The 27413-nt window shown below is 40.5% G+C and overlaps 1 protein-coding gene across 1 annotated transcript in view; it reads left to right on the forward strand.

Annotated features, from left to right (window-relative positions):
* LOC109831360 (probable mediator of RNA polymerase II transcription subunit 26b) overlaps positions 21757-27413 on the forward strand; it is an 8045-nt gene continuing 2388 nt past the window's right edge. The window contains exons 1-11 of the mRNA XM_020398689.1: positions 21757-21845; positions 22399-22862; positions 23504-23572; positions 23670-23752; positions 25074-25126; positions 25483-25613; positions 25692-25719; positions 25801-26159; positions 26251-26341; positions 26750-26879; positions 26937-27090. Coding sequence (XP_020254278.1) covers positions 22401-22862; positions 23504-23572; positions 23670-23752; positions 25074-25126; positions 25483-25613; positions 25692-25719; positions 25801-26159; positions 26251-26341; positions 26750-26879; positions 26937-27090 — 1560 coding nt within the window. The 5' untranslated portion in view covers positions 21757-21845; positions 22399-22400. The remainder of the gene's footprint in view (positions 21846-22398; positions 22863-23503; positions 23573-23669; positions 23753-25073; positions 25127-25482; positions 25614-25691; positions 25720-25800; positions 26160-26250; positions 26342-26749; positions 26880-26936; positions 27091-27413) is intronic.

The raw sequence follows: 27413 nt of genomic DNA on the forward strand, positions 1-27413 counted from the left end.
ACAAAATCATGGTTAAGCTCAAAGAAACACAAATAAAATCAAAGTATAAAAATAAGCGCAAAAGAGATAAACAAGATTCAGTAACATGTGATGTGTATAACTAATATAATCATTAATATGTATAATAAGCGTTAAAAATGAAAACACATACATAATATTAAGCATATAAAAGTCTGTATACTCATGGTACTAATCATGCTAACAAAAATAAATTTTGATGGAAAGAGTCACAAAGTATTATATGATAAAATAGACATAAGAGTAAACACGTGGTTCAAAATAAACATATTATATAAAACATAATAAGAAGATCATAATTATATATTCGACAAATAATATGATAAATTAGTAGTAATATTCATAAATATAAACAAGATACAACAATAATAATCATCACTATATAAAATCAATTTAGACATAGTAGTATATTGTATAATAGTTAAAAATCATATAAATACAATCAGTGTAGTATACATAAATAAAATGTATAATACATAAAACATGAACTATGGAAGATAAAATAGATTTATAAACAAATAAAAACATACAATATAACATTGTATGTGATACATAAAATAATATAATAAATAATATAGAATTCAATACAATCAAACGATGCGCAAGTCAAGTCAAAGAAAATATAGTGTAAAATAATAACATATAAAATAATGACAGGCACGAGGATAGAGGAGTTATACAAAGAGAGGATAATCGTGAAGCGATGGGACAAGAACCGTGAAAACTCCGGAGTCAAAAAGTGATAAGATATGGACGAAATGAAATCTATCAAGAAGATGGAACAATGGCTCAAGATTAGTCTTACGGATTGATAAGATATGGACGAAATGAAATCTATCAAGAAGATGGAACAATGGCTCAAGATTAGTCTTACGGATAAAATATGATATGTATCTAAATTGTCTACTATATCCTTACTAGTGTGGACTCGGGATCGAGACCTGCATGGGCCACTAAAAAAAACCTGTCACGCCCCGCTTCCCAAAATACCAGGGAATCGGAACGAGAACAAGCCCGCGACGTATTAGATTGAGAAGAAATATACACTATTATTATTATTTTTTCTCTTTTCTTCTCAATCCAGTACGCTAAGCGTCTAGAAAATGCAAAGGCACAGGTCCCCGATCACAATCAGTAAGAATATAATAGACAAACTCAGAATAAAAATACCATATATCACAAATGAACATCATCCTAGGCATATTATTCGGGTCAACATGCCCTTATACAAAATGATCTGAATGAAATACTGGAAAAGTATAAAATACACTGATCAAACAGAAATGGAAGGTGCTACAAAAGTAAACTAAGGACCAATAGATAATAAAAGAGACTACTAGACTTCGGCTTCTTCTCCTGCTCCGTCTACAAGGTACTCCTGCTGAGAATCCTCTGACTCCTACTGAACCTGTTCTTCTCCTAAGTCTGACGTACACCAGAGAAAACAGGTGTACGTCAGGTGCATGGCGCACGGCAAGACCCGACCCCACAAAGAAAATAGAACGAACGGAAATCCAATGCGAAAAACGATACGATAACAGAAACAACAAAAGAAAGTACAACTAAAATCTACAAATCAACATGAAAATACTACTAAATCATGATAACATAAAGCACCCAGAATCAATCAAGTAACGAGATCATGTAGCTAGCGATCAGTCTAATCATCCAAGTCACAAGGTCATACAACTAGATGGAATTAATATTTAAAGATCTACAACTCGAGACGTAGTACGTCGAGCGAAATAATCCAAACAAGGAAACCCTCATGTATATACCATATGTCTCAAATTGTAGATAATTAAATATTAACCCCGATCTATGTATAAAAAGAAATACAACTGATCTACGTCTCACAAGAATCATACTTAGCCAAGAATCGAGGTCATGTAACTAATCGTTCTATCTTAACTCACTGGTCCACATCTCACATAGAGTCAACACTCATATCACCGGATAACTGACTATTCACAAATCCTCTACGTGCACCCAATACGCCGCTACACTGGATCGGTCAGAGGGCTACACGCAATCCGACTCCGGCCTGGTTCGAACTCAAGCAAGAATCAGGTGAATATCAAGCTCACGGACCAAAGTGGCTACACCGGCTCCACTTTGACCCAACAAACCAACCCCAAGCTACACTGGATCATGGGGAGGCCTGGAAGATACATCAACAGTCTTATCCGATCACATGAACATGGACTTTCCCATCCCAACTCTCTTGTATTTTCTAAATCAACAATCATAATCTCTATTAACTCGGGTTCACCACCTAAACTCAATCAACACACTCACACATGTCACTAAGTCTGTTCATGACACACGAGGTCACTAAGTCATGAACTGCTAGGGGTTCTCAACATAATAGCAAACAATAAGTACAACCAATCATGCGCAACGATATCATGGCATATCACATAATTAAAATGAGAATTTGAATCATAGAATTATTCTAAAATAATCTTTTGAAATAACAATCTATTTACTTCAAAATAATTCCTTTTTTTCTTTTAAATAAATTCTTTTCTCATTATAATAATTCTAGAAATAATCTTTTAAATAATAAATTCATAAATTCAAAATAATCTTTTTATAAGATAAATTCTCATTAATTCAAAATAGACTATTTTCCCCAAATAATTTCTTTTGAAAAATATTTATCATTCTAAAATAATTTCTTCCACAAGATAATTTCTAATTATTATAATTATTCTAAAATGATTCTTTTTCCCCAATAATTCCTTTTAAATTATTATAATTTTCCTAAAATGATTTTGTTTTCAAATAAATTCTTTTTAATTAACATAATTATCCAAAAATGATTCCGTTTCCGAAATAAATTCTTTTAATCTATTATAATTATTCTGAAAATACTATTTATCACCTAATTACAATTTACTTAATATTATTCATCAAATCCACACAGATAATTAGATTATAAATTAACATAAACAGATAATTCCTAATATCATTCAACAAGTCCACGTAGATAATTATTAACAGATCTAAAATTGCTAATAATTCATAATAAATAGGAAAATATAGATCTGAGCAAGGAGGATCTTGCATCGGCGTTTCGTTGGGATGTCTCGGCTCCGACGGGCTCGCTGACGGTTAGAATGTGGCGGTTCTGCAACTGGATGTGCGTTGGCATTTCGTCGAACACGTGGTGTGCGATGGAGGCGTTGGTTGGTGGCGAGCTCGACATCGATGGGTTTCTCACTGCGGGTTGGAGGTGTCGAAGAGGGGCTCACGGCAAGGGCAGGGGCGAATGGCTACGTGGGAGGTGTTGGGTGCGGCGGAGCTTGGGGCAGAGCTCGGGTCTGGTGGCTCGACGTTCTCTTGGGGAGAGAGATGAGATTTGAACTGCAAATCGAGGTGGAGGAGGCTGAGGGTTGAGCGGGCTGTCGGCGACAAGCAAGGAAGGCGGAGGGGAGGAGCTCGGCGCAGTGGGGAGGAGCAGCAGCGAGGAGAGAGCTGGGGGCGGGTCTCGGCGCAGTCGAAGTGGAGAGAGGGCGGCGAACTGGTGGTCGGCGGCGTGGATGAGCTCGGGCGGAATCTCTGGTGGCTGGAGGGGGTACAGGCGGCTGATGGAGGAGGCTGTCTGTGGGTGGGAATCTGGTCGGAGCGTGGATGAAATAATATCGTATTTTTTAATTCGTAGAAAAGTTTCTTAGGAGAAATTGCGGAAAAAGATACAAGATACTCTTTTAGAAAAATAATATTTAATATTTTAAATTACCAGAAAAAATTATTTAAACCGTATTAGAAATTTACGGTCATACAAGTCTTTGTAGACGACAACTAATGTTTTCCCGCGGTTTCGCGTTTATCGCTTGGAACCGTTGGTCGAGATCTTGAATTGAAGTTAGTTACTATGTTCTTATGAGTTCAGCTGTTTATCACTGAATTGATATATCCATTGAGGAGCGTCATTCAGGTTATCCTTTCAAAGAATATGGTTCAGATTAATATTTCCAGAAACTTCCTGTTGACGGTAGGAATACAGCTTGTAGACTCGTTGTACCCATTGGAGTATTCATCTGATACTATGACATCCACAATCGGAATGGCCATCTTATGATACGAGACACCTTATACTGTGCTCACTTGTGCGAGACAGTATTTACTGTCTCGCGGGTCGAGCTTGGATGGTTTTACTGTTTCTCCTAATGGCGAGACAGTAACGCCTGTCTCGTTTTGTGAAGTCGGGGTTATAAAACCCTGACTTAGGGTTTTTTCGAAGCTCTTTACGTTGATTTTGGGACGATTTTCGGCGATTTCTTGGGCGATTTTCAGCCACTTTCCTGCTTCTTCTTCTCCTCTTTATTGCTGACTTGAGTAGAGCTTTGTTTGGGGGAGATTTCACTCGGATTTCTGAAGGTTTGTTCACCCTCTTTCTTCAAAATCTCAACTTTCCTTGACTGTAGCTCTGCATGCAATGTTTCTGGCGCATATTGTGGTATATTTGGTGTTACCCTTGTTGATTCTGAGCCCAAAACCCTAATTTTCTAATTGTGTTTTGATGTAGTTTGTGGACTCATCATGTCGCCGCGTCGATCTAGAGGTTCCCGAGGCCGCTCGACTGCTCAGTCTCCTGAAGAGGCTAGTCCCGCTGTCGCCACTTCACATGGGGGTATATCTCTCACTCTTTCATCGATTTATACACTGTATTTTGTCAGTTTCATATGTATATATCTGTGTTTGCATGCAGATCCTCGTTTGTATCCTTTGAGATACCCTCGAGAAGAGCCGGTATCCTCCTTTGAGGGGATCAGTGCTTAAAAGTGTTTGTTTTGCTTGGACAAAACACACTTCAGAATATATAGGGGTGATTTTATATCATCCCATATGTATTGAAAGGTTTTGGTATGCCGTTATAATGCCCGTGCATAGTAACGCATATCTCCTTTATACATGTGGTAGATGGAAAATCGTCACACCTGTTATGAGATAGCGACTATATCTTATGGAGTAAGATATACCGTTTTCTCTAAAATTTTAGGACTATACTTACACAGCTTATGTGTATCTCCTGTATCAGTCCATTTTCCTTCCACAATCTTCACCGTCGATGCAGTTACGGGCCAGAGTAATGTCACTCATTCTTATTATGAGGGGATACCGTTAATCGAGTCTGCTCCTCAGTTCAAGTCAGATTACAGTGAAGGGGCCCGAGAGTTGATTCAACGAGGTAGTTGCCGTATTCTGCGACGGTTAATCACGGACGCAACCTTAATTTTAGAGCAGGACTCAAACCAATGTATAAGGAAGCCAGACTTCTTGTTTGGTGACTCCATAAAGGATCCGGCGATTGCTTTCTGCAAGCATGCGCAGTGGTTACACGAGGATGGTTCGTCATTCCTGTACTTGCCTTTTATCCCTCGAGAGCATTCACTGTTAAAGTTCAGGAACTTATCGGTTGGACGTGAAATGTTCTGGAGGTTAACCGAAAACCACGAACGTATTCATTGTGGTTTCATCGGGAAAGAGGCTACTCCAGGTTCCAGTGAAAGAGCTTCTATACGAGGGCTTCATCCGGGTGTCTTAGGCCAAGAAAATATACCTCAGAATGAAACGATAGCGCATGCCAACACTGTGAAGAATCGTTTGGCTGCAATGAAGAAGAAATTACCCCACGAGAATTTCAGATGTTATGGATGGGTCCATTATTCTGGGGATAAATGGTGGTGGACCAGAATGACTCGATATGTGTTGAACCATTGGGGGCGAGAGTTAGCAGAACTAGGGTTGGAAGTCCCGATCCGTGCCAGCATGCATGGTCTGCAAATTAGTGTAGGTCATTTCCTCCGTTTGTTCGAGATCTACAATCCTGACACTAATACGTTCTTCACCAAGAACGAGGAGCTCGGGTTACCATTGCACGAAATGATGAAGGTGTCTGGCTTGCCCATAGGCGATGCTCCATATCAAGAGTTCTTCCCAACCACCAGTCAGCTTAATAAGATGAAGGATCGGTCATCTGTGACCCACGAGACTTTATGGGAGCTGACTTGTCATTATCATATAGCTATGGCTGAGATGGATACCAAAGCTAGGAAGAAATCTCCCCAGGTCAGCTTAAAGCAATTCGCCGATTATCTATTCAAGAACCTGGAGGATCGATCGGGAGAGGTCCTTTGAGCCCGGGTGACATCAATCGGCTGTTGGGGAAAACAAACGCACAATCTTACACTTCTCATTCAGAAGATGGGTTTTCGCACGGAACTAAATTCCGCCCTTCTCTGTGGCAAGCCAGTGTTCCGATTCGCCCCACTACTCTGCTGGCTGGCTTTCTGGCTATATGGTTGAAAAGGTGTGTAGTTGCCCACCAATCCTCTGATGCTATGCCATTGGAAGTGTTGTATCCAGTCGTCCAGTTAGCCACAGGTCACAGATTATCCTTGCTTCCTGCTATGGTGGCGGCTATTCGCAGTGGATTACGGCATTTAGTTTCCGCATTCACACAAGAGAAAAAGAAACCCTCTGCCAGTATATCTGTTCCGAAACTAGAATTACCCTACACTTATTTGATGACATGGTTGGTTCTGCACCGGCCAGATTTAATGGAAGCTCCTGAGACGGTGGATCCTAGTCTTCCTCTTTTACAGACCCTTGAGGGTTGCAAATGGATCAATCATCGATGGCCGGACATAATGAGGCAGTTCAAAATTCACAAGTGTTAGGAATTCTTCCCCTGCTTCCCTCGATTCTCCGGTACCTACAACACAACCTTATTGGATGCTGAAGAACAAGGCAGAATCGTACCATCTTGGATGTCGGGTGCTTCAGATGGTTGATGAACATTCGACCTGGTTATTTATTATTCCGGGTAAGAGACGTTTGTCATATTGAACCTTATCTTTCATGTCGATTTGCTCGTCAATTTGGCTATGATCAGATATATGTCGGCAACCCAAACCGTCACCTTAGCTTTCGAGGTGGACTTATCGACGGGGCGAGAGCTTGGTTTTGGAGCATTGCCGGCTGCACAAATGTTGAATTCGATCTCCCTTTAGAGGCGCCGCCTCTACGGATGACCTTCCTCTTTTGTAAGTGGTTGATTGCCGCTAATATCGTCACTCGACGTAGGAGAGTATCGGACTCAGAGGAAGAGGCAGCTCTGCGGCCAGCGACAGAGGCGACTCGTGAGGAGACTATGGTGTCGACTCGAGGAAAAGAAGCTGTTGAATCCTCGAGAAAAGGAAAGGAACCAGCCCGCCCAACGGATAGTGAAGAAGAGTTTGATAGTGAAGCGACCGAAACTTCTGAAGGGGCGGACGAGACTGATTCAAGTTCTAAGGAGGCAGCAGGTCTCCCCAACTCTTTCTTCGAGAGAGGACTTGTAAGATCTTCCGTCGCTCCGGCCCAACCACAAGCTGCTCCGAAAAAACGGAGAGAGAGAGTCGTCATGACTTATCCCAACCGGATGACGGTAGACGTTCACAGTGGGGATGAAGAGGATGAAGAGGATGAAGTGCCTCTTGCTCGCCGACAAAGATCGCAATCTTCCACTCAAGTTCAGACCCAGGTCCCTCCCAGCACTGAATTACGCACCAAACGTCGTCATGAAGGTTCTGAAGCACATCCACCGAAGAGACAAAAGAAAGCTGTCTCTAAACCACGCGTTCATCTTCCTACTCTAGAAGAGACGTCTGGTCGTAGTGCTTCTTCTGATGAACAAGATAACTATTTGTTTTTATCGCTTTTACATTTCTTAACGCTCAAACTTATTTCATGCTCAACTTCTGTAGGGAGTCAAGAAGAAGGAGAATTGCCAGCTGATGCTGCTTCTCCCGGAGGTATGGAGACTGAGGAGACCAGCTTCGTCCAGCAAATGCAGGATGCTCTGAAAGAAGGACCAGCTGATGTTTCACCAACTCCTGACATTGATCCATCGGCTGCGGATACAGGTACTGATCTTTCTCCCCTCGGAAGAGAAATCTGAGAAATGAATGAGTCAGTCCGTGTGCCTCTTTTAATGACCAGTGTGCTTTGTCTCCTTTTAGTCAAGCTAAAAGAAGCCGGTACAAGTAGTGGAGCTCTCGAATCCGCCCCGGTCAATAAAGGTAACGTTAATCATCTTTTTTGAGCAAATTCGTCTAAATTTATATGGTATTTATGGCTCAACACGTTCCGTAGATGTCACGATGCAAGAATCTGTTGGAGGAGAGGCCACGCATGCAACAGAGGTCGAGGAATTCAATGAGCATCACCTCGATTTTGATCTCTCTGAAGGCGACCATCAGTATATCTCCGATTTATTATCGGGGAAAACTCCTAGTGCAGCCACAGAATCCAACGTTGGAGTCGGTTCAACAGAAGTAGGTCCTTCTGAAAGTAAGACCTCTATTCTGTAAACTCCGTATATACATACATATATATTTTAACTTGATTAATCATATAAGTGTTTGAATTATAGGACCAGTTGCTGGAACTGATACTACTATAATCATTGGAACATCTGATCAACCGGATATTCGTGACCTTGTGCCATGGGCGGGAACTGAGGTTGATTTGCAATCGTCCATTCTCGAATCTCAACCTGCTACTCCTATGGACCCCATGATGATAGAAGTCACCGTCACTCCCCAGATTAGTCCGGTCGCAACAAAAGCGAGACCAACTGAAGACGTTGGTACGTCGGCTGATGTTGTGCCTAGAGTTGGTGAGTTTTACCTATCATTTGTTTTAAATTTCTGATTATCATTTCATCATACTCATTGAGATTCTCTTGTTTGCAGAATATTCTCCCAAGGAGCCTCTCAACTTGGACCCAAAGTTCTCTGAGATTGAGATTGAAAAATCTTCTGACGTAGCTAGTGCGTTAAAAGCTGCTATTCCTGAACCGACTTTGGTTGCTCAGGAGGCCGGACTACCCCCATTTGGTGAACAAGATCGTGCTGAAGGCTCTTCTGTTAAACTTGGTACACTTCAACTCGTTGTCTTGTATGCATACATATGTTCTGTACTGATTTATTTGCCCTCATCGCAGTTCCTTCATCATTATCAAATCATATCCAAGCTCTGTTGACAGACGAGGATCCGAATAAGGCTGTCATCTGTTCTAATCTCCAAGGCTTCATCCCATTTTTGAACTCTATGGTCGGTCGTATTCTTTTCAAAGGATCGTATTTTGAGAGTTATAAAAAATCACTTGATCGTTTTATATCATGATTCAGAGAGGAAGGGTATAATGAATTAGCCGATTCAATCAACGCTTATTTGGTTGATTTGAAGCGACATGTTGAACTTCTGTATGCTCTTCGCACCAAAGGCATACCCTCCTATGTTGCTTCTCACATAGAATCCAGGTTGCAAGCGTGGCAGGACTCCCAAAAATCGGCTAACCTCGAACTTCAAAAGCTAAGAGCCCGAAGTGATCAACTTAGGGTGAGTGTTGGCAAAAGAATACAAGCCAAGGTCAACCTGCGCCGGGATTTAGAATCGAGTCGAGCGGAAATAGCTCGCTTAGAGGAGCAACTCACAAAGGCCAAGGATGCTCATGAGGCTTTGGAGTCTGAGTTGACGCAGGAAACTCAGGTTGAAGAAAACCTGCTTCAGCAGCTGAACCTTCAAGATAAAATACTCACTGAAAAGGAACAAGAGGTCGTCGAACTTCAAAGTGTTGACGAAGAAGCTTTCAAGATTAAATTGGCGGCTGAGCTTGAACAGGCTTATGCGTTAGAGCTTTCAAAACTTGAAGATCAGATTAGTCAATATAAACTTTTGTAATTGGAGAACATATTTTTTTTAGCTTTGTTTGAACACTCTTGGTCAATATATTGAATCCTTTTGCTTATTAAGATTTTATTATGATTACTCATTCTTGTTTAAAATAAATAACCATAACATTTATAGGATTTTTGGCAAATCCTCAGCCATCAACGGATTTGATATACCTTTACCGACTACCGTTTGAGTTGGGCTAGTATGTGAATTATCTAGGTCTGCTTCACATATAATGTTGTGCTAAAAGAATTAAACTCCTTTAGAATTTAAACTACAATGTTGAATATGTAGGTTATATGTGTTAGATGTAGGCTTATCTCTAATAAGGGATAGAGATAACATCCCCCATGTGTGAACGACACGGAAAGTGTGAGTAGGTAGCGTTACCTATATAAGACAACGAACCCGAAATCGGAGAGGAAGAATTTTATATTCTATCTCCTGGTCACTTGTTTGTTGGTAGAGATAAACCCAAAATCAGAGAGGAAGAATTTTATATTCTATCTCCTGGTCTCTTGTTTGTTGGTAGAGATAAACCCAAAATCGGAGAGGAAGAATTTTATATTCTATCTCCTGGTCTCTTGTTTGTTGGTAGAGATAAACCCAAAATCGGAGAGGAAGAATTTTATATTCTATCTCCTGGTCTCTTGTTTGTTGGTAGAGATAAACCCAAAATCGGAGAGGAAGAATTTTATATTCTATCTCCTGGTCTCTTGTTTGTTGGTAGAGATAAACCCAAAATCGGAGAGGAAGAATTTTATATTCTATCTCCTGATCTCTTGTTTGTTAGTAGAGATCACAAACTACTCGGTGGGAAATTTTGATTTCAAACATAAGAATTTGACACAAAATAATTTGTTGACTGATACGGACTGATGACTATTGGTTGATCCGATCAGCGAGGGTTTCATGGTGTGAGATTACAAATCATCGAATCTCCTCTTCCATGATCACGTGACAGGGTTTTGTGAGGAAAGATTAACTATCATTGAATCTCATCTCAACAAAGGTAGTAAGGAGATCTTAATCATTTTTATAACAATTAAGAATAGATTATTCACATGATCAGTCTTCATTTAGAATAATCAACTGATATCGGGTTATCCTGAAATATCCTATACAGGATTCTCTAGGAACTTCTCATTTTACATAGGTTATCATGAACGTATTATGGATAATACTTTTTCAGGAACTTCCCATTTATTGGCATCATCAATTTGTTACCATCCTGAGTAATCAGGTGATAAGCACCGTTTGAATAGACTGTCTCTATCACGAACGGTCCTTCCCATTTAGGTTCAAATTTGCCTTTCTTCTTAGAAGTGAGAATCATAGGTCTTCGGACGGCGAGGACCAAATCTCCTTCTTTAAAACTTCGTTGTCGGACCTTTTTGTCAAAAGCCCGGGAAATTCTAGCTTGATAAAACTCGATTTGTTGTTGAGCTTCCAAGCGTTTTTCATCTAACATCTCTAATTCCTCGAGACGTTTTTGATGATGTTCTTCTGTCGTCATACCCGTTGTGAGAGCGATACTGAGGGAAGGAATCTGTATTTCTAATGGAAGGACGGCTTCACACCCATATGTTAAGGCATACAGGGTGGTTCCGGTTGGCGTACGGACGGGGGGAATCTCGTTTATTGGTTTTTACCAATTTTGCCAGAATTTTGATGATAGTCTTGTTAAAAGCTTCGGCCAATCCGTTAGCTGTAGGATTATAAGCAGTCGATGAAACGTCTTTAATCCCGAATTTACTGCAGAACTTGATAAATGCGTTGCTGACGAATTGAGGTCCATTATCATGCACTATTCGCCTCGGAACACCGTATCGATATATGATATGGTGTTTGATAAATTTGATCACATCACTCGTCTTCACCTCTCGAAGTGGAACTGCTTCTGTCCATTTCGAGAATTAATCGGTGATTGCTAGAATAAAACGGTCCCCTTTGACCGAAGGCGGGAAAATAGGACCCACGATATCCATTCCCCATGTTTCGAATGGCCATGATGTCACTGATGGGTGTAAATACTCAGGAGGCTGGTGCATATAATTTGCATGTAACTGACACACTTCACATTGTCGTGCGTAGTCGACTGCGTCCTTTACCATAGTTGGCCAATAATACCCGATTCTCCTAAGTCGATAACAGAGTTTAGGACCGGGCTGATGTGCACCGCATATCCCATCATGCGCCTCTTTGAGTGCTTGTTCCGCTTCTTTGCCGGATAGACAACGGAGTAAAAGACCATCATAAGATCGTCGATACAACGTTTGCGCTGTGGCATTGTAATAAAATCTCGGCGCTCTTCGCTGAATCGATTCCCTTTCTCTTACATCTTCAGGTAATATGCCATGTAAGACGTAGTCGATAATGGGAAAATGCCAATCTCGAACTTCGGGTTCAACTCCTGTTGAGTATGCCTCTTTAGCATTCGAATCGTAGATTAGAACAATAAGCTGGTGAGTCCTCACTGTAATCAATTGCTCTGTTTCGGGAGGTTGAGCCAAGGATACCGACAATGCTGCCAATGCGTCTGCGTATGCATTTTGGAGACGCAGAACGTACTCGATGAAAAATTCTTCAAACGAGCTTGCCATCTCGATGGCCACCTGGTGGTATGGAATCAGGTCTCGATTTCTGACTTCATACTCTCCTCGTATTTGATTAACTACCAGTTGAGAATCTCCAAAAGCCTCAAGGTATTCGACCCCCAGCTCTTTGGTGAAATTAAGTCCGATTATTAATGCATTGTATTCAGCCACGTTATTAGAGCATGGTTCAGTCAGTGAATATGCTCTAGGCAAGACGTGCTTTTCCGGGGAAACTAAAACGACCCCCACACCTGAGGAAATTTTAGAACATCCGGGTGCACTTGCCACGTTGGTTGATCGGGAAGCTCCATCGAAGTACAATTGCCACACTTGTTGATGTGAGGTGGTATTAACTTCGTGAGTTTCATCTGGCAGATCGTCGTACAATTCGACTACATCTTTCGTAGGGTTTTCCGCCAGAAGATCGCAAATAGCTCGTCCTTTAACTGATTTTTGTTGCTTGAAGTACAAGTCATATTGTGATAAGAGTAAAGCCCATCTGGCTAAACGCCAATTCATGGAGGCCGGTTAGGTCATGAATACTCGGATTGGGTTTATGTTGGAGATGACATAAATTGTCTGTCCAACTAAATAATATCGCATTTTCTGAATCGCGAATACTAGTGCGTGGCATTCTTTCTCGATCATTGGATAACGAGATTCAGCTCCAACCAGTGTACGACTCAGATAATACACAGCTTGTTCGTGACCGTTATCGTCGTCTTGTGCGAGTAATGCACTTAACGAATGGCTCGTCGCTTTGACATAAATAAAAAACGGTCTGCCTGATTTCGATGCAACGAGAATAGGTGGATTCGCCAGATATTTCTTAATATCTTCGAATGTCTTTTGGCATGCTTCATCCCAAACGAAGGACACGCCTTTCTTCGCAAGTTTAGAGAACGGTTGACATTTTCCAGATAGATTTGATATAAATCGACGGATGTATGCCAATCGACCTTGCAACCCTCTGAGTTCTTTAAGATTTCTCATGGTTGTAGCTCATGTATCGCTTTCACCTTATCCGGATCGATATGAATGCCTTTTGTGGTGACGACAAATCCAAGAAATTTACCGCTCGACATTCCAAGGAAGGATTTAGTCGGGTTCATTTTCAGCTGATGAGTTCTCATAAGCTCGAACATTGTCTTCAGATCGTTAATATGGTCGCTTTTATCACGACTTTTAACAACCAGGTCATCAACGTAGCATTCGACGGTCTTCCGAAGGTGCTCTTGAAAGATCTTCATCATTGCTCGTTGGTATGTAGCACCGACATTCTTCAAACCGAATGGCATAACAGTATAACAAAAGACACCAAGGGGCGTTCTGAATGCTGTATGCTTTTCATCGTCTGGATGCATCTTGATTTGATTATACCCAGAAAATCCATCCATGAACGACATTCTCTCAAACCCGCATGTGTTATCGATGATGACATCCGTGATTGGTAGGGGAAAATCGTCTTTTGGACAGGCGGTATTCAGATCTCTGAAGTCAATACAGATTCTGATCTTTCCGTTCTTTTTAAGAACTGGAACTATATTGGCCAGCCAATCAGGGTGTTGTTCTTCTCTGACAAAACCTGAATCGATCAATTTTTTGACTTCAGCTTCTATTGCCTCCATAATTTGCGGACGAAACCGTCTTTGTTGTTGTTTTACAGGTTTAGCATCCGATTTTATATTAAGGCTGTGCATTGCTACATTTGGATCGAGTCCCAGCATATCTTCGTAGTTCCAAGCGAAAACGTCGATATACTCTTTAATGAGGGCAATTAGCTCCTCTTTCTCATCTGGTGGAAGATCACCACTAATAAATATAGGCTTCGGATTATTTTCGTCACCCATATTAACTTGGACTACTTTATCCTCTGTGGGAGGTTCTCTTTGCTCAAATCGATCACCGTATTGGATATTCATATAATGTGTCCAAGGATCTTCCCAAGTGGGCAACTTATCGTCTTCTTCTGTCGTAGAAGGATCAACCATCGCCATGTTTGACATTAGAGTTTTGAACCTTTCCCCAATGCTCACGTCAGAATCCCAAGTTGAAGCATCTGATGAATGTCCACTCTTATTTATTAGTTAGCTAATAATCTGTTGGCCGTATTCGTCATCAGATGATGAGGCATAACCTAGACCCCTTTTATGACCGTAATAATTATCCGGTTTCCCTTTTGGTACATAAGCGGGACGGGGTGGAACCCTGACACCTTGACCAAAATAGAGACCTTCACCAAGCGAGAGGTCATAGCCTTGGTTCGTCATATAATCATTCGCTTGTGAACTGTACCGAGAGAAATGTCGCCCGGGTTCTTCTTCATCCGAATTAATGTTCAAGAAATGATCTGGAGTAGGGGATGATTCCCCTTTTCCAAAGACTATCTCTTTTTCACCCCCTGTCTTCGCGGGTAGTATTACGGTTATTCCGAATAAAGTTTGAAGGTGTTTCGTCGTCGTACAAGACGAACGAAGTGGCATATGTAGACTAGGGTCGTCGTACAATTCCTGCATTACATCATCAAGACAACGCGAGTACTCTAAATCATGATTTATTATTTCATCGGCAAGCTGCCAGTTACAACTTTCATCCGACGAATCACTACCGTCAAGATCGATTACAAGAGGTTCAATGTCATTTAGTACAAGACCTTCACTATAATCGAGCCCGGCTTCGGTATCAGCTTCTTCTCCGCTGTCCGTGCCATGGGCCGATGGTTCAGTTTCGGACTCAGCACCATAAAGAAGGGAGTCAGTAAAGTAATTTTCTAACCCCTTGAATGGTTGCTTATCCGCGACCACCGTCTTGACCTCCTCATTAGTGTCGACATATTTCAAACACTGATGGAGGGTGGAGGGAACTATAAGATTACCGTGGATCCACTAACAGCGGAACCCGGATCAACTTGGATCCGGTTGACAACGCTTGAGCCAATATATCCGGTGAAATATAGAGGCCTATCATGCTTTGAATTCCTGACTTGCATATCTTCTTTTGTGAAAGCAATGCAAGGAAATTTGGTGGCTGCCAGATTGTAATGCTGCACTGATGACTCTGCCTTTTCAGGAGTTGGCTTGATCTGAGTGAGGAATACCTCAGAATCAGCCAAAGCTTCTTGTAAAGCATCTCTGGTTTCTTTCGAGAGGTGCAACAACTCGTATAGCGTGATCCTTGCTGGGATATTAGCCAACTGAGTCATGACATCGAAACGATATGGTGCGTTCGAGCTTTCTGGTTTGTCTCGTCCAATCGGTCAACTAAAACGAGATTGCTTCAGAACTTGAACCTCTTTATATTGGGGTTCTTTCTCTTTTTGCTTAGCCGGTTGTTGCGGCTTTTCAGCAGCTACTGGAGGAGTTGCAACTACCCCCAGTTCCTTTAGAGTTGTAGCATTTGGGTTAGAGGTTTCAGGATATTTATAATGGTATTCATTCCCACCTCTTGTAGCAAAAGATTCTTTTTCTTCATCAGAAATCGGTAAAGCTGGAATCTGTTCATCATTCTTCTCCGGGATTGCTGAGGCTCCATAACAGGACTTCTCTTTTCCCTTGCTTTTTGACTTCTTCTTCGGCGCGGATGTTGTCCACTGTTCATCTTCAAGCAAATCCGGATGAACCCAAAGGATTTCGCCATTGGGGATTGTGTGAGATACAAGCCCCTTTTGGCGCTGTCCATGAGGATCATCGTTGATGGTTTGCATTTTGACCTTTGATATCGGTTCGGCTTGAAACCAGGATAAAGGAACTGATCCGAAGCTGATAGACACCGCATTCGCCCCTACTTTCTTCTCTTTCGGCTTCGGTGTCACGATGCCAACATCGATTAAGGTTTGTATTTTGTCCTTTAAGACATAACACACTTTAGTGGGATGGTGGACCCTTCTGTGATATGCACAATACTTCGGGTCATTGATCTTCGTTGCTTCTTCTTGGTTTGTGACCGGCGGAAGCTTGATCTTGTTATTCTCTAACAGGTATTTGAAGATGACCGGAACTTCATCATCTTTGAAAGAGTATTCTTTCGGGAATTTGGGCTCCGAAGTCTTGGGTTGCCTCGGAGGTTGTTGATTTTGATTTGGCGCCAGTTGGAAAGACGATTGCTGCGGTTGTTGCTGCGGTTGTTGTGATGTTTGATGAGCATCGACAGCTGCCGCGGACCCTCTTCCTCGGCCTCGAGGATTAAATTTCTGTTTTTGGTTATTAGCTGGTGGCAGACCTCTCTCCAAATTCTTTCTCTTGAGAAAGCGTTTAGCCTGTTCACCTCTCACTTTCAACTCTTTCCAAGTTTTAGAGGGGACAACCCCCATGACCTCTAATACATCCAGCGACAAGTTATTGTAACATGTTTGCAGAATAAATTCCTCTGTGAGTGGATCTCTGCAGTTCACCGCTTTGTCCCGGAATCGTTTGACAAAGACGTCAACCGATTCCCCATCTTTCTGCTTTTCATCCAACAACGTGCCAATTGAGACCTCTGTGTCGTCATCGAAGAAATTGGTGAGGAATAGTTCTTCCATATCCTCCCAGCTAGTGATACTCCCAGGCTTAAGGCGTCGGTACCAATCGAAGGCAGGCCCGCGGAGGGTTCCTACGAATGACCGGACCATCAAGGCTTCATTTCCGGATATTGCGCCAAGATGTGACTTGAAATAGATCAAGTGCTGAGTTGGTGAACCCCTGCCATCAAAAGGAGTAAAGTTAATCAAATTAAATTTCTGGGGGTAAGGAATTAGGTCCCACTCCCTCGGGTACGGGTATGGAATGTCCGTTTTCTTTACTTCTTGGGCCGTCATCAGAGCGTTAACTTTGCTCTCGAGATCATGCATCTTCTTATCCTCTTCCTCACTCTTCTTCAAGTAAACTTGCGGAGGTTGAGTGGATGACTTGGTCGGACCGCTTCCGGAATTGTCTTTATCTGGAGGAGGATCGTCGAAGATATTCTCATCTTCTTCATTACGCCGACTAGATTCTGCTCTTTGGCTTGATTCCGGTTGATGTTGCTGAACCTGCAAATCTCGCATCTGCTGCATAGTCAACTCCATCTCGGTTTTGAATTCAGCTCTAATTTCTTCACGTTGTTTAGCCAACGCTTCCTGCAGTATGTGAGCCAATTGATCTGGCGTGATTGCGAATGATTCTCTGACTCGCCCTACGCTGGATGCGGTACTGTCTGAAGCTACAGCAGAATAAGTGTCTGACAGTTCTTCATCTGAAGATAATCCTTCGTGCATCCTTTTGTAGTCTCGACGTCGGTTGGCTCTTCGTTGCAACCGTGACATTCTTTGAGAGAGACCCCGCTCAACTCTCCCTCCCGGAGAGAAATCAGGGTCGGGGTTGACAGACTGTTGCCTTCCTCTGCCGGTCATATTAATAGTGACCTCAGGGAACTCATCTTGTCGGATTACAGATTTTTTCTTGTTGAAACGTCTCATTTTGGGTTTTGACGCTTCATTGGACAATCTTTGAAATACGGAGACTCTTGTTGAATTATTTTTAGAGCATCCGCATTCTGTCAGCACTGCTTTAATGAGTCTCTCGCAAGCGCAATGAGACTCGTTTTCTCGGACAATCCTTTTTCTTGAATTATTTTTCTGATAGTACAGCTCATCACTATTGTGATTTGAGCAACCTATCTGTTGTTTTTGAACTTTATTAACATGCATAGGACGACTGGTCGTCGCCTCTGAGCGATCCAAAGTTAAATTTTTAAATCCACCCCCTTGCGGGTGTGGAGTTTTCAGAGGTCCTAAACAAGAGTGAACTGGTATTCTCTCGTTTTGGACTGGTGCAGTTCTGACAGGAGGGTGTTTACGACCCCCTGCGTAAGAAACCACTAAGGGTTTATTCGCTGGATCTGATTGTTCTTTGACTGGGGCTTTGCCTCGATCATCAACCGAAGGACCGAGGCGATCCGCCATTGTGATCTTGAACTTTGATAAATCTGGACTAACCCATGGTTTCACTGGTGATACATTAAACGGGCCCGGAACGGGTGTTTGCGGCGCCTTCGGAACCCAAACTTTACGGTTATTTGGTGGCTTTTCAGACACCAACTCCTTCTTGATTCCTTGTGTTTGTTGACGAAGAGCACGAGCACGGGCGGCCTTCGTCTGACGCCTTTGTATCCGTTCCTTAAGGGTTGAACGGGCCCTTTTGACGAGGGTCCACTCCTCCGTTGTAAGTTGTGCAGAAATGTGATTATTCTGCCGTTGAGGCAACTGAGTCATTTTCTGTTTCTTCGACTCTAGGTCCGCATAGTAATGGACCCCGTCGGTTTGTTGCATGGCCTTAGCCAATTGACGAGCACGGCGCTGGCGCTGTCTCTGACGAGCCCTCTTCGTCAGCACCGGCGAGCTATGATTCAATGACTCCTCAATTGGTACGGAGTCATTTGGAGCAGAAACGTTGCAGGGAGAGTCCTTAGCAACGATTGGGCAAGAATCTTCGCCTGCGGTCTTCGTTGGAATTGCAGACTTGAAAGTTTTCTTAGAAGACAAAATCTTCCTATATTTGCGAGACGAGGAAGATTTCGCGGATGAGGATGATAAATACTCCTCAAACTTCGCCTGATCGAACTCGTATTCGATCTCTTCATTGACAACGATCTTGATCGGTTGCGACACCACGGCCTCGGCAGCGAGGCCGCTGGCTCCCACTGTGGTCGCCAGTTTGTTTGCGTCAAAAGTTGCTTCCATTGATAATTCTATTTCGTGGACCGCCGAATCACAGATCGTGAAGGGGGTTTACTGATTCTGACTTCGTTTATCGAAGTGAGAAATTGAAACGATATCTTATCAAAGTAAGATAGTCGTTCTTCTTAAAATCAAGTCAAAGCTTAATTTCAAGGAGTTGCACGAAAACTCAAATATGATCTCTCTGCTCTAGATTGCTCGAAAATATGCTCGATCCTCGTCAGAAGTGACCCTAGGGGGGTATTTATAGCCTCAGGGGTCTGTAACTGAAAAAACTCAACAAACGACAAAATTAGTACGGCGAGACAGTGTTTACTGTCTCGGCGGGCGAGACAGTGTTTGCTGTCTCTTGAAGTCTCCACAAAGGATCCACGGACCAGGAAGGATATACCAAATACGATCTAATTCCCACCAACATACTTCTCTATCCTCCCTATCAATAGGAGCATAAACAGATGTGAATGTGAAAGACCAATTTGTTGGTTTGTGATGAAGATGGACCGAGACTGAGAAAATCCCCACATATGCCTGGATGAGAGAAAAGACATCAGACCACCCAACTAGAACTCCACCTCTAGATTCAGAGGAATTAAGATGACACCAATGAGAAAGTCTACTACCACCTATAGATTGAAGTTTTCTAGGTGTAGGATCAGTAAGCTTACTCTCTTGAAGCCCCACAACATCTATAGAATGACTGAACAGAAAATCCTTAACCAACCGCCTTTTGATAGGGTCATTGAGACCACAAACATTCCATGAAATAATCTTCATAGGTAAAACAAAAATAGAAACCAAACCAGCAGAACTAACTATAAAGCAGACTGCCATCATTTAGCCTCTTTATATCTCTCCATTTCTTTGGATTTAATGATATTCAAAGACTTATCCGATAAAACAACACCACAGTTATCAGCAATAAGGCCAAAAGAATTCTTATCTAAAGAATTTATCGGTAGAGCAGAGGATGAGGATGTGGAGGATGAAGGTAGTGTACCTTTTTTCTTAGCCCTGGTAGATATCTTTTTTGAAGAAGAGGCCAGCTTGAGGAAGCTTTTGTGTTTACGACTGAGATAAGTCTTGCGAACAGAAGAAGAAGATGCTGCCGGAGATGGACGCCGAGTGAAACCAGGTGGAACAGAATTGGTAAAGTGAACGGAAGGTGTTATTGATTGTTTTGGCGGGAAAGAAGTAGCCGAGGATTTTGAGTTTGTAGAATCAGATTTCCCGCCAATGTAATTTTGCCAAGTAGACTTTTCAATAAAGACTGAATGACCCTTCCAAGTTTTCTTAACCAATTCAAGAGGAAAATCAGCAAGAGAATCAGGAGGAGATTTTGAACCTCCTGCTAACAGAACCTCCGGATTATTGGCCTTAGAATCTGCCTTAAATGTGGCCTTAGGATCCTCCTCCATAAGATCTGCATTTTGAATTTGAAAACTTTCCTTAAGTGGAACAGAACCAGATGGAAGGTCCTGTAAATTAGCTGATTTCAAAATAGGTTCTGAAGAATCCATAATTCCTTTTCCTTTAGATGCCGCTGGTGTAACAATCTGATCTGGAATTTCCACTGATGCTACAATGGGTTCGGTCACTTGTTCAGCCCACTGAGATCCAAGAATAATATCCCCCTGAGCTTGCATTGCATTTAAATTCTTGCCAATAATTTCAGAACCCAATTGACCCAAGAATAATATCCCCCTGAGCTTGCATTGCATTTAAATTCTTGCCAATAATTTCAGAACCCAATTGACCAACACCAATAGGGGTAATCTCTAAGGTTTGCATTTAAATTCTTGCCAATAATTTCAGAACCCAATTGACCAACACCAATAGGGGTAATCTCTAAGGTTACCTCCCTAGAAAAAGAATCTACTTGAGAGATATAGGAACAGACAATTGTTTTAGGGATTTGATCACCCGCTTTCACTTTAACCAGGATACGAACATCTTGGCCATTTAATTTTTCTTTAAGATTTTTGCATCCCTTGATCATCTCCCCAAAAGAACTAATAATCCTCCCAAGAATATCATTGGACCAGAAATGAAAAGGGAGATTTTTCTTAGATTTTGTGTTTTGGGGGCTCAGGAAATTATGTGTTTGCTTTTAGAGATTTTGAGAGCGTTGAAAAAGTCTTGGGAGAAGATGAAACACTTGTAATGAAATCGGGGGCTAGAAACAATTTCCCCTTCCTAATAATACATATATTTTTTATATTTTCCCTCACTTTCTCCGTCCCTCCCCCTCCCTATTTTATCTTCCCCTGATAAACTTTGACTGCTTGTTTGACCGTCGAAGTCTTTTTAGTTTACACAAGTCCGGGTAAACACAGAACAGGCCATGTGCAGCTCGCACGTGACCGAAAGCGAGCAGAAAAGTCAAATTTGTAACAAACACTCCACCTTCAAAACTCCCGCGGTCACGATCACATAGACTATTCCCCGGCAATTACCATAGTGACCTCCAACGTTGTCCAAAACAACGAAGATTTTGGAGGGCAATATCGTCTATTAACTCCGTAAACGACGACGTGGACAAAATGTCAAAATCGCCCACCATCGCGGCACCTCGACGCCGATTGGCACCCTATTAATCGCCGATGGTTTGGCGCGGGCGCCGCCAGTGGAAAATTAAAACCGACCCCTCAAATATTTTGAAATTTGCATATCCGCCCCCTAATTGTTTTACAGTTTTCCACGCCTCAAAAGCTAGAGTTGTAAGTTTTAATAATTCATCCCCCCTTATGATTCTCTTCTCCGATGACGTTTGTAGCCTTTGTCGGTATTGATTTTGGGCGATTTTAGTAAGTATTTGCTTGTCGATTGAATGCCCTAATCCCTAATTTTATCCCCAATTCTTGGATTCTGCGTCAAAAAAGCAACTTTTTAGATCTATTATACTTTTTCTTTTGGAGTCTTTTTAGATTGGATTTAGCCTGCCATTTTAATCTGCGACTTGATCGGTGGAAGTTGAGAGGTTAGGGGAAAAAATCTCCCTTTTTCCCCTCTTTTGACTCTCACTGTTGATCTTTTTCTTTTTCTTTTTCTTTTTTTGTTTTGAATGATGATAAATTGAGCAAAAACCCATTTGGATTGATCAGTCAAAGCGTCTGAATTTTTGATCAAAATCTCACCTTGAGTTGTTCCTGATTTGGGTTGAGTAACGGATTTGAATTCTGGTAACCCATTTGGATTGATCAGTGAAATGATCGGAATTTTAGGACAAATTTAGATTCTTTTTTTTTGGGTTTTTTTTAAATTTATAATCAAATTCTGAGAACCCATTTGAATTCATTAGTCGATTTTTTCTATTTCGATTGATCAAAAAAATCTTACCTTGAGCTGTTTGCTGAGCAGAAATGGCTGAGAACTATCCCACAACTTCACTTGATTACTGGAGAAAGTTCTTCAATTGTGCAAATGCTGATGTCTTCCAAGTGATCAAATATGCTATCCTTGTTGCTTCGGTCGACTCCCCTGCTGAGTTCTTATCGTACCGTGATGAGATAACGGAGATTCTATACGCCCGCTTTCCAATGCAGTGCTCTAGTGATCGAGCTGAGCTTCAGACTCCTGAAGATGTAGTCGAAGATGATGATGATGAAAGCAGTGAAGATACTCAAAAGGAGAGTAATGAAAGAGAGAGAGGTAACAGTGAGGAATGTGAAGCGACTATAAGTAATCAGCAGAGTATTAGTGATAGATCGCAGTTCTCGAATCTTGATGAGTTTGAGGCTCTGACAAATGAGATTGAGGAGGAACAACAGACTGTTGGTGAGGTGTTGAGGATCAAAGAGCTGCTCGCTAACTGGAGAGAAGAGGTTTGTTTTGCTTTTTTCTGTCGTGTTGATAAATGGGGTAGCTATAAAGTTGTTTCATTGTGAATTTATTTTGAATTGTTTGCTATAATGTTGCTGGATGGAAGTTGATAATAGGGTGCTGTCACTGATTTGTTGACAGATTGGTGTTGCAATTGTCCAGGATGCAACTTTGTTTTTAGGTTATGGAAATTTTGCTGCATTGAATTAATTGGGTTTCAAAATGTCGGCTAATACTTAATTTTAGTGGTTCTTTTGTCCACTGAAATTGAGAGTATCTTATTTGATTGTTCTAGTTGAATTATTCTTCTGTTTTGGATTGTTTAAATATGAATCACAAAGTGACCACGGGAATGTCGTTACGTGGTATCATTTTCCTATTTGGTGATTTTCCATGCTAATTTGACTGCTTGAAAATTTATTGCAACTGGAAATAACATAACTATGGGTTGCTGTTGGATCTTTTTTCCTTCTTTATACTAGACATTATTGGTATTGGTACAATATGGTTGTGAACAGATGATTAGTTTTTCTTCAATTGGAAGTTAAAGGCTTGAAGTTGGTATTAGAGTTTTTTGAATTGCATAAAATTCATTACAGTAGAGAATAAGAGTTTTCTCTGGCAAATTTTGTTTTCTTTGCAGTCTGAAAAAGTTCTATCTGAATCGTTAAGGAGGCTGCAATTGATGGAGCTCTCAATAGAAACCCTCAGTGTATGATTCCATTTTTTCCTTATTAACTTTTAAAGTCTTGTATTTTGGACTTGTGCCATTATCGATTTCTTATTGGATTATTATCTTTGAACCTTAGGCTACAAAAATTGGGAAGTCCGTGAAAGCTCTGTACAAGCACAAATCAAAATCAATCCGGCAACTTGCCCAGACCCTCGTCAAGTGAGTTTCATAACGTCTTGCACAAAATAATTAGAAACTTTAGACTTGCTATGAATAGAGGATGTAATTTCTATTTTCGTAATTGGTGGTTTAAGTATTATTCAAATTACTTGGACTGTAATTTATTGTGTAGTTGAAAAAGATAGCTGCTGGATTCATACATATTTGACATGGACTTACAGATTCCTTTCGTCTTCTTTTTGCATTTTGTTTTTTGGCTTCATTTCCTTACTTTATGCTTTTATTTCATTTCCTTTTTTTCTTCTTTTGTTACATTAACTATGTCCTTGTATATACTAGCTTTGAACATACTTCCGTTAGTATACAATTGATCTTAATCTACTTAAATTCTTGTTGTTTGCAGATTAGACAACTCTACTTCTCAATTAAAGTTACTTCCACAACTCTATTTGCTCTATTTATAAAAAGAAATAAGAAGAATCATTGGCTGAGTTTTTAATGGTTGAGCTTAAAATTCAAACACTAGAAATAAAATGCTCAACTTGTGTATAATCAAATTTTTATTTTTTTTCATCTATCAGTTTTTACCAATAGTTTCCTAGTATAAATAGTGGTTCTCGTACGTATAATGTAATTATGAGAAACGTATGCTCAGTCGAACATCAAAGTGAACGAACAAACTGACACGAGTCTTATGAATTAGTAATACAAGTCAACTTGAATTTGTAAAACAGGACAGGTATCGTGAATAATTTGAGATATTAGAATAAGATTTTTTTTTAACTCAAAGCAAAGAAGCATATAGCACTTTGCCTGAGCAAGTGCTCCATCATCAAATAATAATTCAATAAAACATTCATTATAACTTCTAATCGAGCATTTTGCGTAGTCGGTTCTTGATCATTATTCATTCAGATAGGTTGAACTTGAAAGTGTTTCTACTTCGTAACCTAGATCAATTTTTCTGCAGTACTTTATGTAATATATTATCCGTAAAGTATTTAAGCTGACATTTATATGTTTCCTCCCATCCACCAGTAATTATAAGTGACAGATTTAACAGCAACGAGCAAAGAACAGGTGTCTACTAAATAGATATGTAAGTATGTACAGATGGAGTTCGTCAATAATTTTGCTCGATATTAACAGGTCAAGCTTGAATATGGACTCATATCCTGTAACTATAAGTCACACTGAATTGATCTCAGGTTTATTTCACCTGTATCTTCTAAATATCAACTTCTGACATATTTCAAACATTGATGAACTCTTATATTTTCACTGTAGTATGAAGCAGAGAAGGTTACTAAGTAGGGAAAAAATTATATTACACTTGGCTAATTTTATTTGTGGGTTGTAGGGGCTGGAAACTTCTTGTCGAGGAGTGGGTGACTGCTACTACTGTTTCTCAAGGTTGAATACATTCTTCCATCAAAAAATTAGGAAAGCATAATTATATTGGCTTTTGTCATATTAGTTAGACCCCTGCTCCCCAAAACCTTTGTCAATTCTATATTAGACTGCGAATCTCCATATTTCTAAATTAGACCACCGAATTCATTAAGCTGTTTTAGGTAAGACTCAAATCTATTTAATTGTTTTAACTAAGACCCCCATTTCGAACTGATATGATGATTTGGGTCTAATTTAGAATTATGAAGATTTGAGGAATTAATATAGAATTAACAAAGTTTTGGGGGGGTCTAATATAGCAATATGACCCAATTTTATTTCTTTGATATGCAATTAACTGCAGATTATTTTTGCAGAACCGAGCCCTGTCTCTATTGAACCATCTCCAGCCAAAGAAGAGTCTCCACTTATTTCAGAGCTTGATTTTCCTCCATTAGATATGGGAGCTCTCCTAGCTACACAAACCGCTCCTTTTGAGTTCTCAAAGGTAGTTATTTCTACACATTTCATCTTTTAGAATCAACATTCACCATCAAACTGATGTTATTTCTTTTTTCCATTTTAGTTCTTCGAAGGAATGGATGATGATGGAAGTGAGTATCGTCATATTCATTTCCCCTTTCCTTTGTAAATTTCATAGTTTCTCTTGCCTTATATATTGGATTATCTTGCAGATATCACAAGCACAGGAAACAAGAGCAATGTAAGCAGGCCCTCAGTGAAGAAAGACAATGTAGAGGTCACAAGGCAGGAAGTACCGAAGGCCTCAAAGCCAACAGATACCACCCATAAAGCACCAAAGAATAAGGAAGACAAACATCCTGTATCAGAAAGCAATACCCAGCGAAGGCAAAAGTCTCAAGAACATTCTAGAGAGTTCCGGAATCAAGAAGCAGGATTTAGAGTATCAAAGCCTATTGATGCTTCTCATAAGACATCAAAACCTTCAGAAAGAGGTACTGCTCATAATAACACTCAGCAGAGGCAAAAACCTTCAGGGGTTCCATCAAAGCCCTGCACTTTTAAGAAAGATGTAAGCACAACAAGCTATGAAATATTAAAATATTAGTACATCGTAGAAATTATATTTTTATTTTAGACTCATATCTTCATTTGTTTTCTAGGCATTAAAGGAGTCTGAGGAATCAGATTATAGAATTAAGCTGGAAGTTGCAAAGAGAAAGCTTCAAGATCGGTATCAAGAAGTGCAGGATGGTATGTTGCCTTCTTTTATTTTTTTTATTCTTTTTAGGATAATTTCACAAAACTAACATCAATTACTAGGGGTTTTGCACAAAAAGACGACAATATTTTTTATTCAAATATACCATAAACGTTTTCCATTTATGACTGACAAATGATGGTGTAAATTCTCATGTGATACGCATGTGACATATTTTGGACATATCTTAGACTTTTTGAAAACACTATAAGCGACTTTAAGGTTAGTTTTTGATAGTATTGTTGTATTTTTCAACAGATTTCAAAGAATGTAGTATTTTCTATAGTGGAAACGGTTTATGATAGTTTGTGCATAACGCTCTAATACTTCGTTGTAGTTTTGTGAAATTTACCCTTCTTTTATTGGTATGTAAAGATGATAGTAACAATTTTGAAATACAGCGAAGAGGCAGCGGACGATTCAGGTGATGGAGCTCAAAGATCTGCCGAGGCAAAGCCAAAACAAGATTCAACAGCCTGTGATAAAGCGTGGCAAATTTTTCAATAGAAGTGCAAACAAGAAGTCTAAATAAGCATATAACATTCTGTGATTTTTGCATAACATTCTGTGATTTTTGCATAAATGCAGCCAAGAGGACCTCCATTTTTTTTGTGGCCAATTGGTAGAAGGATCGATACTTGTACAATTAGAAAGAGAGACATTAGTTGAAATTGCTGGAACATATACAAAATATGGAGCCTGGTATAATTTTGCCAGGCCAAAATTTGATGCGTCTGACATTGTATATATGATTTTATGTTGCCATTAATACATTCCTTCTTTGTTCATATGTATGTTTAACAAACCGCATTTCACCATATAATGCAATTATGTGGGTAATTTTTACGCTAAATATCAGAAAACCCTCTTTACTTTGGACGATTATCTCGGATAGCGGCAGTTAACTTCGAAATTATCAGAAAACCCCCCTTAAGATTAGGGGTTATCAGAAAACCCCCTAAAAGTTAAAGGGGGTTTGTTAAGTTAACTTCGAAATTATCAGAAAACCCCCCTTAAGATTAGGGGTTATCAGAAAACCCCCTAAAAGTTAAAGGGGGTTTGTTA

The sequence above is a fragment of the Asparagus officinalis genome, chromosome 2 (genome assembly GCF_001876935.1).
Source record: "Asparagus officinalis chromosome 2, Aspof.V1, whole genome shotgun sequence".
Lineage (NCBI taxonomy): Eukaryota > Viridiplantae > Streptophyta > Magnoliopsida > Asparagales > Asparagaceae > Asparagus > Asparagus officinalis.